At 26.8% G+C, this 20,728-nt stretch overlaps 1 protein-coding gene across 1 annotated transcript in view; it reads right to left on the bottom strand.

Annotated features, from left to right (window-relative positions):
- Positions 1-17,227, bottom strand: part of LOC100302376 (uncharacterized) — a gene marked incomplete in the record, with an annotated part of 87,772 nt that extends 70,545 nt beyond the window's left edge. Inside the window, 5 exon segments of the mRNA NM_001162963.1 lie at positions 12,312-12,322; positions 14,185-14,229; positions 15,770-15,796; positions 16,984-16,995; positions 17,049-17,227. Of these exon segments, the coding sequence (NP_001156435.1) occupies positions 12,312-12,322; positions 14,185-14,229; positions 15,770-15,796; positions 16,984-16,995; positions 17,049-17,148 (195 nt within the window).
- Positions 17,228-20,728: the final 3,501 nt, after the last annotated feature.

Raw genomic sequence — 20,728 nt, 5'->3', positions numbered from 1 at the left:
TTATGATGATAAAAGATTTATTTTAGAAAATGGTATTGTCACATTAGCTTGGGGACATTATAAAACAAATATATGTAGAAATGACTTTGTAAACCATCTCAATAAACTAATTATAGATCAAAACAAAAAAGATTAGAAAAATATTCTTGAAGGATTAAGACAAGAGAATATAAACCTGATTGAAATGCCGTTTTTTTTCGTTTAAGCCAGGGAGGGCGAAACGCCCCCCCCCCCCTGTTATCGTTTGTATTTTTGACTTGAGTTTCCTCATCTGAGTATACTCTGACAAGTCCCTAGTTGTCGACTTTAAGGAAATGTGTTTGTTTTCAATGGAATATTTCCATTGAAAAATATTTAAATGCTGTATTTTTCGTTTGGAGTAGAGAGGGTGATTCGCCCTCCATGGTATCATTTGTATTTTCGACTTGATTTCTTCATCTCGTAAACATCAGAGTATACTCTGTATAAATCCAAAGTGTTCCTACAATTCTGTATAAATCCTGATGTAAATAAACATTAATGTTTAAATTCTGTATTTTTCGTTTGGAGTAGAGAGGGCGATTCGCCCTTAAAAAAATGTTTAAACTCGTATTTAATTATATTAATTTCTAAATAACGTAACAACGTAACAACGTAACAACGTAACAACGTAACAACGTAACAACATAACAACGTAACAGCGTAACAACATAACAACGTAACAACGTAACGTTAGACGTTTGATGTTTACGTTAGACGTTCGATGTTTACGTTAGTTGTTAGACGTTAGACGTTCGATGTTTATGTTAGTTTTTACATGTTTTACTCAATGTTTTGTTATATATAAATCTTATTATAATTTTATTATTAAAAAATCGTAACAACATAACAACGTGCAATATTTACGTTAGACGTTCGATGTTTACGTTAGACGTTCGATGTTTACGTTAGATGTTCGATGTTATTATGATGAATAATAATATTTAAATGTAAAATAATAAAGAATGAACGACTCATGACGAACAACTAATTACATAATTCGAATAATAATAATAATAATATGTAATTAGACTGATTATTTTTTAACATCCTGTTGTGGAATGTTATCTGCTGACTACTATACAGTGTGAAGTATACAGCGTGGTATAATTATACTAGTTTAATTTTATTTAAATAGTGTTTGTTATACTAATATACATGCCCGAGTGTCGTGGCGCAGTGGGGAACGCGTTAGGCTTTGTATGCATACATGATAGATTCAATACTGGCAGGGGGGAATTTATATGTGGTATTTATAGCTCTACACGACACGTGGCTTGTTCGATTATATGATGAGTATAGTCGGATTTAAGACACTAGTGTGACCTGCGATATCACAGCTAAGGTTCCCCTCACTGGTCCCTGGAATCTACAAATAACGTCTCCTCATTGTGTTGTGATACGATGACGGCTATATATCTTAGTAGTCCTGTTGTACAGATGTCAACAAAAAAATAAAAAAAATAAAAAATATAAAAAATAAAAACATCGATGTCTGTACAATGGGACTACTTTTGCAGATTTTTTGCATTTTTTTTTAATAATTTGACCTCGTTAAATATTACAAGTCCTATATTTCATTTATTATTTGGTATTTTCCAGTCGGATCAACACAGATATGTTTTATATGCTTATCTACACTACATATTAAAAGTTTACCCCCCGCTTCATATTTTTCATATAAGTATAACTCCGTTTCTATTCATGTAAGAATGTTTATTTTTACGTCAAACACTTTTAATTTTAATTCTTTATAAGTCCCCCTCATGGTAACATAGTGTAAAATCGTTTTCAAAGATTTTTGGATTTGAATTAATTAATTTCATAAGTATTTTCAAAAATATTCTTGAAGGATTAAGACAAGAGAATATAAACCTGATTGAAATGCTGTTTTTTTCGTTTAAGCCAGGGAGGGTGAAACGCCCCCCCCCCCCTGTTATCGTTTGTATTTTCGACTTGAGTTTCCTCATCTGAGTATACTCTGACAAGTCCCTAGTTGTCGACTTTAAGGAAATGTGTGGAATATTTCCATTGAAAAATATTTAAATGCTGTATTTTTCGTTTGGAGTAGAGAGGGCGATTCGCCCTCCATGGTATCATTTGTATTTTCGACTTGCTTTCATGTACTAGGAATGTGTCTTTATAACATAAGTATTTTGGGAAAAATATTTTAATTAATTTCATAAGTTTTGCGAAAAAATATTTTAATTATTAATGTCAAAAGTTTTGAGAAAAAGTATTTTGGGGGGATTTTTGCAATTAGATTTGTGAAAAAATATTTTAATAATTATTGCAATTAGATTTTTGGGAAAATATTTTAATTATTATTGCAATTAGATTTTTAGAAAAATATTTTGGGGTATATATTATTTTTAAGGTTAAAAAGGGCACTGTGCCAGGACCGGCATATATATACTACTATGAGTTATTAAAAAAATAATCAAAAATGTTTCTTACGGGCATCTGGAAAATAAATTATAAAATATTAATTAATATTATTATTTATGTATCTAAAAATATTTAATCTAAGAATCAAGTACTGCCAAATATTAACAATATTAATGCGTTTTTGGTTTTAAACATTTTATTCAATATTCGAGTGTAAGTATTCTTTTTAACGACCAGTTAAATATAAGATATCCAGCGAGAATCGTAGGATTATATAGATATAAATACCATAGCTGGGGGCAGATATGTAGATAATATCAGGATCTTAAATATATTTAAATTACTAGGCCTTCATTTCAGTTATAATTATGTTTTATTGTAAATAATAATACTCAGAAATATATCAACTATGTTCTATTATACTATCCGACTGTACCGTAGTCATAAAGAGTCCGGTAATCGTAGTTTGTATTGAGGTCTAAGGTGCACAGTGAACTAACTTACTAATACATTGTGTGTGTTGGCCAAAGGCCTTAAAATTATGTGTGTGTTTTAATATTAACAAATCAGTCAGCAGTTAATCGTACATACGCTAAAGTTCGTGTTATAAACATAGGTGTCTTGTAACATATTTATATATTCGGAAAAAATCACACTCTTCCATAATTTATAGCTATTATAACGTCTAATTTCTAAAATTTTTAAGATTTGAAAATAAAAACAATTTAAACAATGATAATCATTGGTTGTGTAAATATACTGAGAAACTTTCAAACAAAAATACATATTAAAGAACAATAAAATAAAAAAAATAATAATAAATAATTCATACTGTCGGCTGTAAAAAAAAATATAAAATATAAATTAATAACCTTCTTATTTATGTATCTAAATATAATGAATTCAAAGTCGTAGAAAAACCAAGTATTGTAAAAAACTAAAATCATTGTTGATAACGAATTATTTCAAATTTAATAATCAATAGTAAAAATTAATCATCCCATGATAACAAGGTGATAAATAATAATAATATCTATTTTTATATTAAAATATATTATAGTATAAGATACATATGGGTGTATAAGTCATCCGAGTATAAAGGATTTCGTAGGCTTGGAACCAAAAGATGCTATTTAAAAATATCAAATTCTTCAAGAAAGAAATAAAATCTTTAAAAAAACTTAAATACAGTTCATTATTTATGCAATACTATGGTCCGTTTGTCCGGAATTAATGTATTCATCTGAGACCATTCAATGTGCAGCTGTTGAATGACTAGAGTAGTCAAAATAACTAAGGTATCAGCATTCAAGGTATCATATGTCTAACATTGGTGTGCTGTAAAGAATAATTTTCAAGGGGTCATCAGTATTGCAAATTCAATCGGAGTAACAACTATAAATTTTCAATACATCCAAAATATAGGAGTAACTGCTTCAATAAGTTTACCAGTCTTAAACTTCTTATGTAAATTCGATTTCCAAATATGTAGTGTTAAAAAAAAAATTAAGGAAATAGAGTATTTTCCAAAACAAAATTAAAATTTTAATTTAGCTAAATATGTTGATGTATATAATTTGTTCTCATAACAAGTCCACAGTAAAAATGGAAGATAACGCGTTGCGAATACACCGTCATTGTATTTTAAAAGGCAAGATAACTAGAACGATATACTTTACCTACAGAGATATTGATATCTTAGTGAGTAATGCAGAATAAATAAATGTGAAGAAGCACATACAAATGTCACGAGTATAACAAAATTAGAGAATTAAAATATTGAAATAAAGAACACTACGAATACAGCAAAGAGTTTGAAGATTTATATTTTCAAGCTTTAGAGGAGTGTGGAAAAAAATAATAAATCGAATAATAAAATACACTGACGTCTAAGGATGGCGGAAATAGCTTACTGCTATCAGACAATCAATCGATATTTTTGGGATTTCTAGGATTGGTCCGCATATAATGGTAAGTTAATGGCACTCGTTTATTTTAAAAACTTCACCATCTTAAAAGGTTTTCTATTTAAGATCAAAATATACATATAGCCGGTATAGCTACCAACATTATACAACCATTAGAGATGACTTTGAAAACCATGGTACTTCGTGGGCAACACTGACAGAAAGATGCACATATTAAATTTTGAACAATCACAAGGAATAGCTATGTTTGACTTCGAAACTATTTCCAATGAGTCTACAATCAAATAACATAAATCAACCGATTCAGTTATTCCTCAGTTGAACATCAAATTTCAGGATCATATTTCAAAGTCAGGCGAAACGTTGACTATACATGTAATCAACACGAAACTGGGTTTAAGTAAATTAACTGAATTGGGAATGGAAGCCCCAAAACTATAGTATAGCGTCAAAATAGTAGATGATAAGATATCAATGATAATAAACATTCTATAAATATGTTACATTTTAGAAGCTATCGAGTCGGAGATATTCAAATTCTTTTTGCAATTTAGTGGGTATAAAAACAAATATATTCGGTGAAAAAATGGAATATTATGTAGTACAAGGTTTCTCTTAACTTAGTGCATTAATTAATATCAAAATTGCAGTCCTAATTTTTTTTTATACCTATCCGTTTAAAAATAATTTGAATGAACTCCATCAAAACCACAAACATTTAAACGACCGAATCCAAGCAAATAAACATTATTATTTAACTATTAAATATTAATAATTATTAAATAATACGTACTGCCTAAATATATCACTGCAAATGATAATTTTTAATTGATTAGAATAGTGTTCAATATAGATTACACTATGATTAAGGATTAATATACATTTTGTTGGGGAAAAAATGTATCAGAATTAAATAAAAATGTTACTCTAATCATTAATAATTGATTTATTATACTATTTATGGTATCTATAGTAAAGAAAACAAAATAAATAAAAACGTCATTTCTGAAAAAGTCAAAACGATATGTAGGCATGTACAAATGAAATTTAATAGGCTTGTGGACAAGAACGAATAGTATAGACACCATTATATTACATGATAGAACTATAAAATTATTCTGAAAGAACATATTATAACAACTAGTTATATGGAATTATGAAAATGTATTTTCTTTAGAAAAGAAATTCACATAAGTTATACGTTTGTAATATTAGGTCTAAGGAAAAAATGTGAAGCTGTAAACGTCATAGGTACGTCATTCGTTAGCAGTGTTATATACAACACATTCGATATTCAATAACAAGTTTTGAATACACATCCATTCAATACAGGATATAATAAGTTAACAAAAATATTTAATTTGTCTTCAGGCCATTCCACGAGAAGGAAAAGTAAAAATATGACAATAAAAATAAACATAAAATATTCTGACATAAGATATGCTCACTTAAGAAAGGCCTTAAGTGAATGTTCTCTTTAGCAAGTATTATAGTTATTTAAATGTCATTGGTAGATTAATAATTTCTAATGGTATTCAAATATCATTATAATATGATATAAAAAGAAAAACTTATCGTTAAAAAATGGAAAACTTTATAAGATTAAAGACCATAAAACATAAGTATGTCATACAAAATAAAATCGATTACAATAAACACAGTCCAAAAAACAGAGATAGCAAAAAAAAACTACATAAGCCACCCTATTAGAACAAGTTAGTTTTAAACAAAGACTAAGAAATTAACATAGTAGAATTCTTCAAAACAATAATGAAATAAACAAAATATAATATTTTGTTAACAATATTATAATGTACATAAATAATTAATTGTTTTTAAAACCATATATATTTAATTAAATAATTAATAAGATATATTTTTGTTTCTATTTTACTACAAATGTATTGCGACATTGTAATTTTGAGACCAATAAAAAAAAAAGTGTTAAATTACTTATTTCCTTAGCTGGAACAAAATAAAAAATGTAGTCATTAATAATAGTTTATTTATAATATTGATTTAGCATATAAGGACATACAATCAACTAAAAATTGCAATAATACGTTTTAAAATTTTGTGAATAAATGACTTCATTTTTTTATTTTGAGAAGCCGCATGACGAAGAGGAGGTAAACATTTCGAGTGGGCCGACAACCGGTGCCATGCCGCAATTACTCTGAACATTGCATCATTAATCGCCTCACAGACCACTAGACAAGTTTCGCTGGGAAGATTTATTCTTCGTCAATTCAGTCTGCCCGGGTGGGTTTACTATACGATGTCGATAAGAGAGGTAAAACGTAAGTCCTCATAAGGAAATATAAAATATTGTCTGTACAAATTTTGAAAAACAATATTTTTGATTTTTAATTAAATTTTTTTTTGTTTTTAGCTGCATTTCTTTAAATTATAATTTTTTTTTTAATTATGAATATATAATTTTTAGATTCTGAGTGAAACGAAGAATGTATTGATTTTCTTTTCTGATAGGAAAGAGAATCTAGTTGGTACTTTGGGGGTCAAAAGTAAAAATATCCCAGTAGTTTTCAAAAGGGCCATGAAAAACAAAAGAACCATTTTAATTAGATTAGATTAGGTGAGCAAAATATATTTACACCTATCAAACCACACTATAAACGTTATCGGAATCGCAAGTAAATATGTAGATGACCTGAGAACAATAGGTACATTCGGGATAATCAACACTCTCCTATCATTTATAGGTTTTATAACGTCTAATTTTTAAAGAATGTTATAGAATTTGAAAATTGTATATTGTATGATTTCAAATTGAATAAAAAACAATGTAAAAAAAATATAAAAATATTGCTTTTGTGAATTTACCAAGAAACTTTCAAACAAAAATGAATTATAAGTCTTAAAAAAAAATCATAAATGTTTCTTACAGAAAGCTGAAAAATAAATTATAAAATATTAATTAATATTATTATTTATGTATCTAAAAATATTTAATCTAAGATTCAAGTACTGTCAAATATTAACAATATTAATGCGTTTTTTGTTTTTAAACATTTTATTCAATATTCGAGTGTATATGAGATTGTTTTTTTCAGGATTGTCTAAGTTTCCGAGAGCACTAAGTGAGTCAGTAATATGGTCGAGCATTTATTCTCTGCAGAGAAACTTATTCTGTGGCTTTCAATAAAGCTAGATACCTATTCAGCTGTATAAATTGAGTTGTGTTTTAAGATGCGATGTGCCGCTTGACTGTTTGACTAGATTATTGCAATTGCAAGTCCTACTGTATTTTTTGATACATCTGCATATGTTTTCCAATGTGTCGATAGGCTAAATAAGTTTAATTTTTATATATTGGATTCAGTTCATTTTTTTTTTTTTTTTTGAGGAAGAATGGTTGAAGTAGAGGTACTGGTTATGTGTAAGCTTTTATGAAAATAGAGGTATCTTTGATTGCGTTTTTTCTTGTTTTGGTAAAAATTGTGTTAACGAACACTTAAGCAGTGAAATCCTGCCGGTAATAAATTCTTTGTTAGAGCATTGTAAAAGCAACCCTAAGAGTACTTTCTCTGTAGCAAGTATTATAAAGATACTTAATCTAACCTACATAAAATATATTTTTACAATATGTATGTATGTTGTTACAATAATATAATAGATTAGATTCACATTGGAGCGATGAATGTATTGATTTTACAAAGTCGTGTGTTTTTTTATTTTTGAGTCTGCGTCATCACCTTATAGGACACTAAAAATTCATAAATTTTCTTCAACAGTATCTTTTCTGATAGGAAAGTGAATCTAGCTGGTACTTTGGGGGTCAAATGTAAAAATATTCCAGTAGTTTTCAAAAGGGCCGTGAAAAACAAAAGAACCATTTTAATTATGTAAGATTAGAAGAGCAAAATATATTTACACCTATCAAACCAAACTATAAACGTTATCGGAATAGCAAGTAGCTGGTAGCAAGTAGCAAGTAGCAAGTAGCAAGTAGCTGGCAAGTATGTAGCTGACCTGAGAACTATAGGTACATTCGCGATAATCCTCACTCTCCTATCAATTATAGCTTTTATAACGTCTAATTTTTAAAGAATGTTACAGAGTTGGAAATTGTATACTATTATATGATTTCAAATTGATTAAAAAACTATCTAAAAAAAAAAAATATATAAATATTGCTTTTGTAAATTTACCAAGAAACTTTCAAACAAAAATGAATTATAAGTCATTAAAAGAAATAGTCAAAAATGTATCTCACCATATCCTAGAAAATAAATTATAAAATATTAATTTATATTATTATTATTTATTTCACAATAATATTAAGCAGTCATCCCTATGATCCTTAGATTGTGATTCATATAGTATAATATAATTTATTGAATAGCATGTTTATTATTTTATGTCTAGAGGAAAATACCGGTATGCATTTATTGTCTTATTATTTATTATAACCTATTTAATTTTTTTAATTTGTCATCATTGGACGATTTTTCACTTAATACAGTATTTGTATTGATTGAAAATTATGAAATTTATTGAGTACATGTATAATTAAGTATATTATACAAGAATTGAATAGAAAAAAAACTCTTAAAATAAAAAAATGATGTTCCGCGTTGGAATACGAGATTAACCTTTTCAGCGATCCAACTAGCATAATTTGTTGACTCCTAAAACCACACACTCGCAATAAAATAGAGAACCAAGCCACAATCGTTTCATATGTTAAAGCCGCACATTGTTGTATTCAAATACTACACACTTATGATTTCACTATAAAACCTATTGTAATGTACCTGTTATATTTATATTATGTATAACTTATGATTTTTGTATGTATGTATGTGTTACTGCAGCAAATAACAAAAATAATAAATATGTAAATAACAGAACGTTAATGGTTACTATGCTAAAATTATTCAAATACATTTTACGTACTCAAATACGTAATTCGTATATTTTTGAAAAAAGTGCATGGACATAGAATTTTAAATTTTAAATTTAAGATGTATAACTATTATATAATTACTATACTCAAAGAGGGTAATAACTGGTAATTGTAGGAAACTACTAGTTTCGTAATTTTTGAAGTGGCATTGGCCGCTACAAATACTCATAAAACCATTAAAATTTGATGACTTATTCTAAAAAACACAAGAATCAGCATAATACGCATATCAGCGTATTACTAAAGATTAATCTAATACAATATTGTATAACATAAATTATAAACAACATACCATTCATAACTAGAAACAAAATACACGGTGGGAATTTATAAGTATGATTTTAAATTAGTTATAATTTGCTATAATTAAAGTGAAAAATCTAGTGATTTATTTGAAAATTAGGTACTCTATAGTTTTCAAAATTTTCAGTAGGGTACCAACTTTTAAATCGATTTTTTCTTGTATAAATATAAAACAAATCTAAATGTGCTATTAATTTGTAGGTACCTATATTCATTTCATAGTTTATTTATACTTCAAATATTTATTATATATATTTTACTACTTTGTAACTTACAATTATCATAATAACTACTCAGCTCATCAACATAAAATCAAATATTTTTAGGCCGTATTAACTATGCATAAATTCATGCCAAAAAATATGAAAAATATAAAACATGTTTCAGGAATATACGAGGTTAAAAAAAGTTTTTTTAATAGATTCTTAGGTTAAATAGGTTCTTAAGTAACGCTCTCTCATAATAATCTATGATTTCTAATAATTTGAAAAACAATATTAAAAAAATAAAAATATTACAAGTGTAAATTTACCAAGAAACTTCCAAAAAAAAAATAAATTAAATAAAAAACTCAAAAAATGATACATACGGTAGACTGTAAAATAAATAATAATATATTAATTATTAATTTTATTACTTGCGTATCTAAAAATATTAAATCGAAGTCTTAGGAAGAAACAAGTACTGTCATTATTGTTATTATTTACTTATTTTAAATTGAATCATCAAAATTCAATAATCATCATAGCATGATAATAAATGAAAAAATAATAATAATATCTCTCTATATAGGTACTAAAATATATTATAATATCATATGCACATTGCACACAGACGTTTAAGTCACCCGAGTATAAACAATTTTAAAGGCTTGCAACCAAAACATACTACCTAGTTATAAGTATAGTTATAGTTCTTCTGGAAAGAAATTAAAACTTCTAACTGTATTATGATTTATGGATTTCAATAAGTGTCAAGTATCTATTAGTTTAGTATTTATTTTGTCACGTAAATATTATATCACTTATGGATTGTAAATTATAACACTATTAATTGACAATCAGTGGCGCCAAACTACTTTTTAATAGGTAATGCAAACACAAAATGTACAGAACACATCTGCAGGTAAGGCTCTATATAATATCATGGGTATGCTATGCCACCATTTTGCGACTCATTTATCAATGATAAAATAATAAAATAAAGGGGGAGAAATTCATATTCACATAACATTATTAGTCGCAAAATGGCGGCGTAGCATACCTGTATCTATAGTGCCCTACTGCAGGTAGTTTTTCGTTTTTAACCTAATTTAAACAATTTTTCGAGAAGAATGATATATATATCTTAAAAGATTTTGTGCAGTCGAGTGAAATCTGTTTTCTATAGCCATTATTGCTGCATCATGTGCGCCAAAATAAGTATAAATTTTAAATTTCAGCCTAGGGTTTACTACTGGTTCATTACTAAAATTTTCTTCAAAATGTTTTCTTTTCGTCCTACTTCTAGTTACGGCCAATTGAGTGAATTGACAAAAAACAGAATATGAAATGCGTTGAATGTTCACTCAATTTTGAAGATATTCAGTTTATTTTCTTCTGCTTTGAGCAAAACAAGTGGAATATTGTTTTTGTAAATATCGAGTAGCGCATTAGCAAGAAACATACGATATTCGACTTAGATCGTATTCTATGGATGAAGCAATAGCGTATTAAATCAATACAAAAAAACATTGCTGATAATCAATGTCAGCTACGATTCACCGAATTAGGTGGTAGATATGTGCATGCGCAATGTCACTTATCGCATATTTATCCACAGATGCCTATTTTACCTATGGATAATTATGCAAGGAGTTGCATTGCGCGGTGACCATTAAATTGGCTCCCAATATTAGGTAAAGTACCTCATCGAACATTGAATTGGCTCCCCAGAAAAGGATCATTGAATTGGCTCCCAATATAATTTTCAACAAGTGGTTCTCATAATATAAAAGTTGGAAAAGTACGCGACTTTAATATTTTTAGCGACACAGGGCCGGATATACTGTTTGCAATACTCTAATCGTTAATCCGATAATGCATTATAAATGGTCATAATTATATCATATATCATTAGTTGATAGCCAATTAGGCTATCAGTTGGGAGCCAATTAGGAGTTTTAATTTTCATGATTTTTACGAGTTATGTAAATATATGAACTTTAAATGCTTATAAAAGAAATTGTGACCTGATTTTTAATATTTTCAAATTTAATTGTAACAATATATAAAGAGCCTTGTATTAAATGTTCAATCTTTTTTACACAACAAATATAATTTTATTGACATTCATAGAAAAAAAAACTAAAAAAAAAATTTAAAATGTAAATGTCCGTATACAGTTGAAAACACATCAAAATATTTTGAAAATTGTATCGTGTATAATAAATACTAATATAAACAACCAGTGAAAATTTTATGTAATTTGTTTTAGAGTTACGCCAAAAACCAAAATCGGATTTTGTCAAAAACCGTTTTTGCGTAAAAATTCCCCTTTTTCCTTAATTTTTTCTTTGTTTTTTTCAGGCACTTTTGAAAATTGCTGGGATTTTCAAATTTTGACCACTCCAATACATCAACTAGATTCTCTTTCCCGTCGAACAAGATACTGAAGTTGACAATCGAAGCATTATTTCGACTACTTATCGTGTGCACAAACACAAAATAAAAAAACACATAATTGTAAAATCAATGAAAATACGTACGTATTCTTTCTAAAAATAAAGAAAATTGATTAATTACACAATTATACAGGCAGATACATTATACTAACTTAATTTTTTGCATCAAATGTTGAACAATATTATAATATTTCAGTAGGTTGTAACAAACTTTACGGCTCTCGGCCACCTTCCCCAAGGCAGACTAGAGTTTGACCTAGCTGTGTGAGTAGAGTATCAACACATCACCGTGGACACCAGTGGTGGATTTAACGGTCGATTAGTCGGAAATTGCCAACAGACCCCTTTCCTAAATTGTGCACTGAGGTCTAAGGCCCATCTAAATTATTATAAAGTTAATTTTTTTTAAATTTTAACCAAAACAAAAATTATATTTCAAACTGGAATATAATTTACCATTGTTTCAATAATAAAATAATTTAAATATATAGGAATACTTCAAAAGTAGAAAATATTATAATTAAATTAAGTAGAAAAGATCGTAATAAAATAACTTATATACCTACGTAAATCTAAGTTAGGTATTCTCCATTCTACCCACTACCATTGATCACAAATAAGATTATTTATAATTATAAATTAATATATAATATAATTCATGATTTCATGAAAATAAAAACAATAATTTTGTTAGTATATTAACAATCTTTTTATTACCTACTTAATCAACAGCGTAAATCATGATTTATTGAAGACCGTTTTTGCGATAAATTCGCAACTGATAGGTACACATAAATATTGAAAAATGTGGTAAACAAGGCTTTGAATGCGTTTGGACTATGTTTTTCATATTCTTATGTTTATACATTTAACGGGTTAGGACATTGTTTCTTACAATTGCTATAAAATTGCTATACAATTGCTATACAATTGCTATAACTATAACTATAAAGTATTGATTGAAATTTAAAATAAGTATTATTAGTATTAAATTAAGTATAAAATGTATAATAGAAGCAATGAGTTGTGGGTCCGTCACCCACAGAAACATACGCACACATCATTATTGTTTTTGTGAATTATAATATAAAATGGTAATTTTATCATCGACTTTTGTGTATATAGCAGCTCCTATAACTGTGTGTAATACAAAAAGTGAAGTGTGTAGTACGAAATTTAAAAGTGTGTAACTCAAATTAAATCTTTATAATAATTGTATGTATAATTTTATGGCTCCACTTTTTTTTATATTTGCATGGTTTTTTGTCAAGCTACATTTTAACTATAATCTACATTCTGTAAAATGGGGTTAAGCATGTTACTGATACATTTTGTAGGAGGCCCTCTGATTGATTTTCCGACTTACTTTAAACCCTTAAATCCGCCACTGATGAACACTCGGGCCGTCGTGCTACCTGGTGTCACCGTTACTGAGATTACCAGATGAAATAATAATTTTGTATAAATTATCAACGAAATTATCTTAAATCAAATCACTGACCTACGATACGAAAACTATGTCCTTTTAAATCCAGCGTTGATTATCAATATTCTTATTATATTAAAATAATAAATATTGTTGTATTGAATAATAATTATATATGTTGTATTAAAATAAATAATGTGAATTACAATAAAACCCATATGTTTGAGACATTACAAAAATATGCAATTTAAATTAATTTAATGAATTTTAAAGCATTTATGATTCCATTTCGTAGACATAATTTCTAAGAATTTTCTTAATATTATGTATATGATTATATGAGTCTTTGGACATTTATAATATTTATAAATTTATATATTTATATTTATTTATTTATTGTTCTTTTATTGGTGACGTTAAAAATGTATAGAATATGATGTTTTATTTTGTGGTTTAAATTACAGGCTAGGACCCAGATCACAGACCTGGGGAATGGGGCCACATCACACGTACGTTTTTAAATAAATACCTAAATAATTCACGTTTGTTATTCCATCAATCGCTGAGTTAGTATCTGAAATTTAATCATACTAGTATTATTGTAAACTAATATAACACATCACTATTTAATGTAACGTTTGTAACATAACTGTCCGCGAATGCAGAAATACAGCAGTGGCTGTTTGATTGATGAACAATAACAAACTATTATTTATTGTGTTTTTAAGTGGATACTGTAGCACGTCAGGAATTTCGTATGTCAGTTAAACGCGGTTGTGTGAGTTCGAGTATTCATAAAATAATTATATATAACTATTATACAGCTCAACAGCTGATATATAACTTTTCATCGTACAAACAATTTATTATTGACGGTTTTCTATTTAAATAAACATTTAGATAAGATGATGGTTATTGAGTTACACACAAAATATGCAAAACTGTAAGTGATGCATTATATTATGTATATAAATAGGTTATATTCTCATTATAGCTATAAAAAGTAATAACCACAACTCAAAATTTTGTTAGATGGAGATATTTCACCGTTTTGTAACTAATTTAGTAATACAAAAATAATTAAATAAAAACAAATTATACGAATTACAGTTATAAGGTAAATGTGAGGTGAGTTAGATTAGTTTGCCAGAGGAAAAGCGCACAATGTATCATCCCTGATAGTAAATGATTTACTAAAAATATTATTATTACAAAATGGTATCAGGGATATTAAAAATCAAAACTGTGATGCAAGGTTGGGCAAGTTGACGATTTTTTTTTTTAAACTTGTTAAGTGATTTTAAAATAATATAGTTAAGTTAAAAATGACCTTTCAAAAAAAGGAAACTTAAATTAGTTTAAAGTTAAAATTTACTAATTTTCATAAATAAAAAAATCCAGACACATAAAATGGTTTATTAGATAGATTTTCTTTGCGCTCAAAACAATTACCAGGAAAATTTAAAATTATACATTGAAGTAAAAACCACATTAAAAAATTTGCATTATTCTTAGAACGAAAATTAACTTAATTTAGATACCTACTTTTGATTAAAATTAACTTGAAGTTAAGACGTTAATCTTAAAAAAAGTAACCTATTAAGTTAAAAGTTAATTTGAAAAAAAAATAATGAGTAAACTAACTTAACGTTTTAATTTAATTTTAACATTAACTCGTTAATGCCCAGCCTTGCTGAGATGTATGAATCCATTTTTTTTTTTGCGGAAAAGCTGCTCCAAGTAGAAACAAAAAATTCAACATAATGATAAAACAATAAACACGGTTCAAAAATGAATTATTGGAATTATTGTTCGGACAAGGGCCTCCTAGTAACGCAATACACCATAAATTTTACTATCCGTGCAATGTTTTCGTGTCAGAAGGCTACTAGAAAAAAAACTAAATATATTTCTAAGAATGAAAATATTAATAAATTAATATTTATCCGTGTTATGAACAGATATCCAAATATGAAATAAAGTAATATTTTTAATTTGTTTTTATTATCACATTAAAAGTCAATGCTTATAAATTATAGTTTATAATTTTGTCAAATTTACTTTAAAAACAGAATATAATAAAATACAATTATTATTAATTTAAATTAACTTACCTTCAAATCCACAGCATAGTAAAATCGCTATTGGATTTAAAAATAATTAAAACAAAATTAAATAAACATAAGCTTGAGTAGGTTGGTACCATAAAAAACTAATTTAATGGTTCACTAATCTCAAATGAATAATGATCCAATCACGGGCCACTGAATCTTAGTCAACATTACACACGCAATAAAGACACTTTCCTAATAGCTATAATTATTTATAAATACGACAAGTCGAAATTCAAAAGGATATCAACGTCAATCAACAATAGATTAGGTATGTATTATTTTCTTAAAATTAACAATTAATGGTCATTAATCTTAATTATAATTTAAGAATAAACAATATACATCAACATTAAAAATTGTTTAAGTAAATAATCAACTTCTTCTTCTTCGGATTTATCCGAACTAGGACCAAATTGTCCCAACCATTTCTGTTATCAAAAATTATAATATATAATATAATCCCAGAGTTTTCCAATTTGATCCACCTCCTAATGCAGTGATTCAAATACAAGACACACGAGAAAAATTTGAGGGCACATGAAAATTTAAAATATTTTTATGACCTATATAATATAATATGACGTACATATTATTATTTTTATTTTTAATAACAAACACATCAGAATATTAGTACTTTTTCAGTATCGTTGACGCCTTTCAGAATAATTAAATTAGTGCATTTGTTAAAACGTAATTAACATACTGATCACAATATAATATTAATATATAATATTTTTCATAATTTTATGGCACTCTTGAATAAAAAAAGATGATATATTAGATATTATTAATAACACTGTATCAGATATAAAGTTGCGTTTATTTTAACGTGAATAAGTTAGGTTAGCCATAAAAAAATCCATATGTTACACTAATTATTGTAAAATAATAAATAACAATTAATACAAACATAATATTTAAATACATTTTATGATCACTAATTAATACATATAAAATAATCTTAAAGGTTTTATTTACATATAAAATCATCCCAGCAAGAGAATATTGCACAAAAATAATGCAATCGTATTATGAAATAGCCGAAAAAGATACCACCGATAAGCAGCGTTCACAATTCTACCCGATTTACTAAGAGAGCATTTATTAGACCCATGCAATCTTTTTTAGTACCTAGGTATGAGTATAAAAATATTTTTATCATAACTTTTCTAAGTTATTGTTTATTTAGTAATTATGAACTAAAAATATATTACCTTTGCAAGCATCTAAAAAAAAAATGTATTATTCGATAGTTGTAAATCAATAAATTAATCCTTACTGCGTGATAATTCTTCATCCGTTGTAGCAGATGCAGGCATAACCTGAACTACAATTACTATACATGTAAGCGTTAGTAAATACTGTTTGAAGAAAACCATTTTGAATCGGTATAAGGTATATGAAGGTTCAAGATTGTAAGAAACTAATGAAAAAATAATGAAAACGTAGAACAGTAAATGAAATAAAATTTTACTTCTCGATTTCTTTTATAAGCTACCTGTTTCTATACTATACTGCCTCAGCACAAAATAAACAATGTTCACAACACACTATTGATTTAATAACAACTAATATAATATAAGAATGTAAGAAGAACCTAAATATGTCAGTGAACGCCATATGCCATATGTTTTAATGTTTAAAGCTTCATTAAATAATGCGTAGTTTTTTTTTAAGAAAATTATTTAAAATGTTAAAATTCAATATGCATATTATATAAAACATACATACCTACCTATTATATTATAAATTATATTATATTATTAAAATAAAATTAGAGTTTAAGAAAATTACTTTTATATCGGTAAAAATGTATACTGAATTAATTCTGGGTATTGTACATATTATAATTGTATAGTGTAGGTATATTGTATAACATAATTTGTAAAATTCTAATAATTTGTATTTTTAATTGCAAAAAAAAAAATGAAAAAAAGGTGGGTAAGTGGATGTCGCTATGCTTTACATCAGGTTACAAGTGGGTCACTGTATAATGGATGGTATTAAATTTGAACTCAATGATATAATATTATTGTATAAGAAAAACGATTCTGAGTGGAGACGGTATGTCAGTCAAGGTATAAAGTATCTTTTTATTAAAAAAAATTTGACCTATAATATCCACTTTAATATACACCGGAATATCACAATATCCATTAGGTACTTACAACGCGTTATACATCAACAACAAACCGTGGTACTATCATAGATATATAATAGTATATTTTAGAAGTTTCAAGTACCCTCGAATAATATTATACAATCACAACAAAATAACTAAAATAGTTATTCTAGGTTTTTTAATATGAAACTTCGTCCATATTTGAACTTAAAATGACTATAAAAATAAACTGTGCTTATGTATTTTTTAGATTTTTTGGTAACAGAATTAACTATTAACGTGGAATCTTGTTTTACATTTTCAATCCTTAGATATAAACATAGGCGTGTCTACAAGTCATGCCTGTCATGCACAGACATGGCCTGCGAAATTTGATCCAACTTAGGTACATTATAAATTGCGATGCATAATAAATACATTTTTATCTAAGATTCTGGTCTTGTATTAGGTTTTTGATTTTCATTACCCAAAAATAAACATTTTTAAAAAGTATTATTAGTATTAAAATTACTATATACAATTTCATATAACCTACCTACCTAATTATTTATTTATCTGATGAAAGGAATATTGTTTTTTATGCCTTTTAAAAAATATTAAAACTGATTTAATTATTATCAGATCATAAAGCCTATTTCAAAATTTGGGGGTCATATTCCCAAACCTTAATCTAATTTTTTTTTTTGAAGGATGGTGCAGTAACCCTTCCCCTGGATATGTCACTGTTGTGGATTACCTGCGAATGAGGTCTGGACATGCCTATGGATATAGAAGTTGAACATTTTATGAATTTTTAAGCACAAAATAATTATTCAATTTTAAATTTGATAAATGTTGTCAAAATTCAATCTTTAAATGCTTATAAAAAAAATTGTGCCTATGTACTTTTAATTTTTTTTCAACTGCTATTTTAACAATATATTAGGAGCAATGTATTACATTTTTACACTTTTCGGCCCAATAGATAAAACTTTATTGATATTTATAGAAAAAAAAACTAAAAAAATTAAAACAGACAATGTCGGTAAATATCACAAAAAGAGTCAAATTATTTTCAAAATTGTATCATGTATAGAAAATGCTAATATAAACATTCAGTGAAATATTCAAGTATCAACAGTCAAATGTTTTTTAATTACAACCAAATAAGAAAATCGTTACATGAGAAATCGAGTGAATATCAAATGTTTTAAAAATATGAATTTCAAACGCTCATAATAATGTAATTTGACTTTTTTTTGAAAAAGGTAGACAAACTTATGAGGAATCATGCATTACATTTTCTAATTTTATATTTAAAAGAAAATTTTTCATGAATTTCTAACTTAAAACAAATTGCAAATTTTCATAATTTATACGTATTTTGCCAATATTTTAACGTTGGATGGTTATAAAAAAAAAAAATGTGACTGAATTTTTAATTTTTTTAGTTAAAGTTTTAGATATGGGTATAATGTTACATTATACGTAGGGATACCTAATATATGATAAGTCAAACTTTGAAAATATACATCATAATGAAGAAAAAGTATAATTTAGGTGTATCATAATTTGTATTCTTAATTACAAAAAAAAAAAAATATATTAAATTCTATCTTATATATTAAATACATATTTAAAAATACGCAATGTGTGCAATTGAACAGATTTTTTCAAATTTTCCACTCTGGTCGATCGAGTTAAAATATCTACTACTAAACATTTTCAACTGAGTTGCTAGTAATTACATACGATAAATATACACAAAAAAACTAGTTAGAAGCATGTCCAAATACATAATAAAATTATCCTAATCATATATTTCAGAAATTTAAATTTATGCTTCATATTCGTGATACATCAAACTTTTAAAATATAGGTACTACCAAAGCTGGGAAAGTTAGTCATTTTTTTCAACTAGTTGAAGTTAAGTTACTTTAATAATTTCAATTCATTGGTAGGTATACATCACTTTTCTGTTATTAGAACATAAAGTGTGAAACAAAATAAAAAATATACATAACATTATGACAACTTAAAATATTAATATTTAATAATGATACATGATATAATACGTATGACTATATTCTAGTCTATTTTATTCAAAATATTTGTTATATTTTAACAAAAGTGACATTTCAAAGTTATCATCAGACATAGACGCCTTTCTTCGAATAATTGGCCTCCTGCACTAAAAAGTCTCTCGACGTGAGCACTAGAGGGAATACTTGTATTATACTTAATATACAATTACCACCGATAACACTACCACGAATAATTCGGTATCGTGTCTACACTAATTGGTTAAGTCACCCGTGTAGATATCAACATTATACAGAATGATTAATCCAATTAATTTGAATTTACCTATGGGAGCTAACCCGAACGAAATATACGAATTAAGTAAAATTACAAAAATGGCAGTATTTTATAAAGAAAATCAAATAGTTTTCGTAATAAAAATACCATTAGTAACGGAATTAGAACTTACATTGTACAGAATGATTAATCCAATTAATTTGAATTTACCTTTGGGAGCTAACCCGAACGAAATATACGAATTAAGTAAAATTACAAAAATGGCAGTATTTTATAAAGAAAATCAAATAGTTTTCGTAATAAAAATACCATTAGTAACGGAATTAGAACTTACATTGTATAGAATACTTCCAATACCTCAACCAGTAGAAACACGTATGAACGGAGTAATAAATAAATATCATAGTATAATTCTTAAACCAGAATTTACTTATTTAGGAATTACGAAAAATCGGGAAGAGTACACAACTTTTACGGAATCGCAACTATTAAGTTGTAAGGAAACCAAAATATTCACAATATGTTCTAAGTAGTAGAAA

Source organism: Acyrthosiphon pisum, chromosome A1, assembly GCF_005508785.2.
Source record: "Acyrthosiphon pisum isolate AL4f chromosome A1, pea_aphid_22Mar2018_4r6ur, whole genome shotgun sequence".
In the NCBI taxonomy this organism is placed as follows: Eukaryota; Metazoa; Arthropoda; class Insecta; order Hemiptera; family Aphididae; genus Acyrthosiphon; species Acyrthosiphon pisum.
This window is presented reverse-complemented; position numbering and strand designations above follow the sequence as displayed.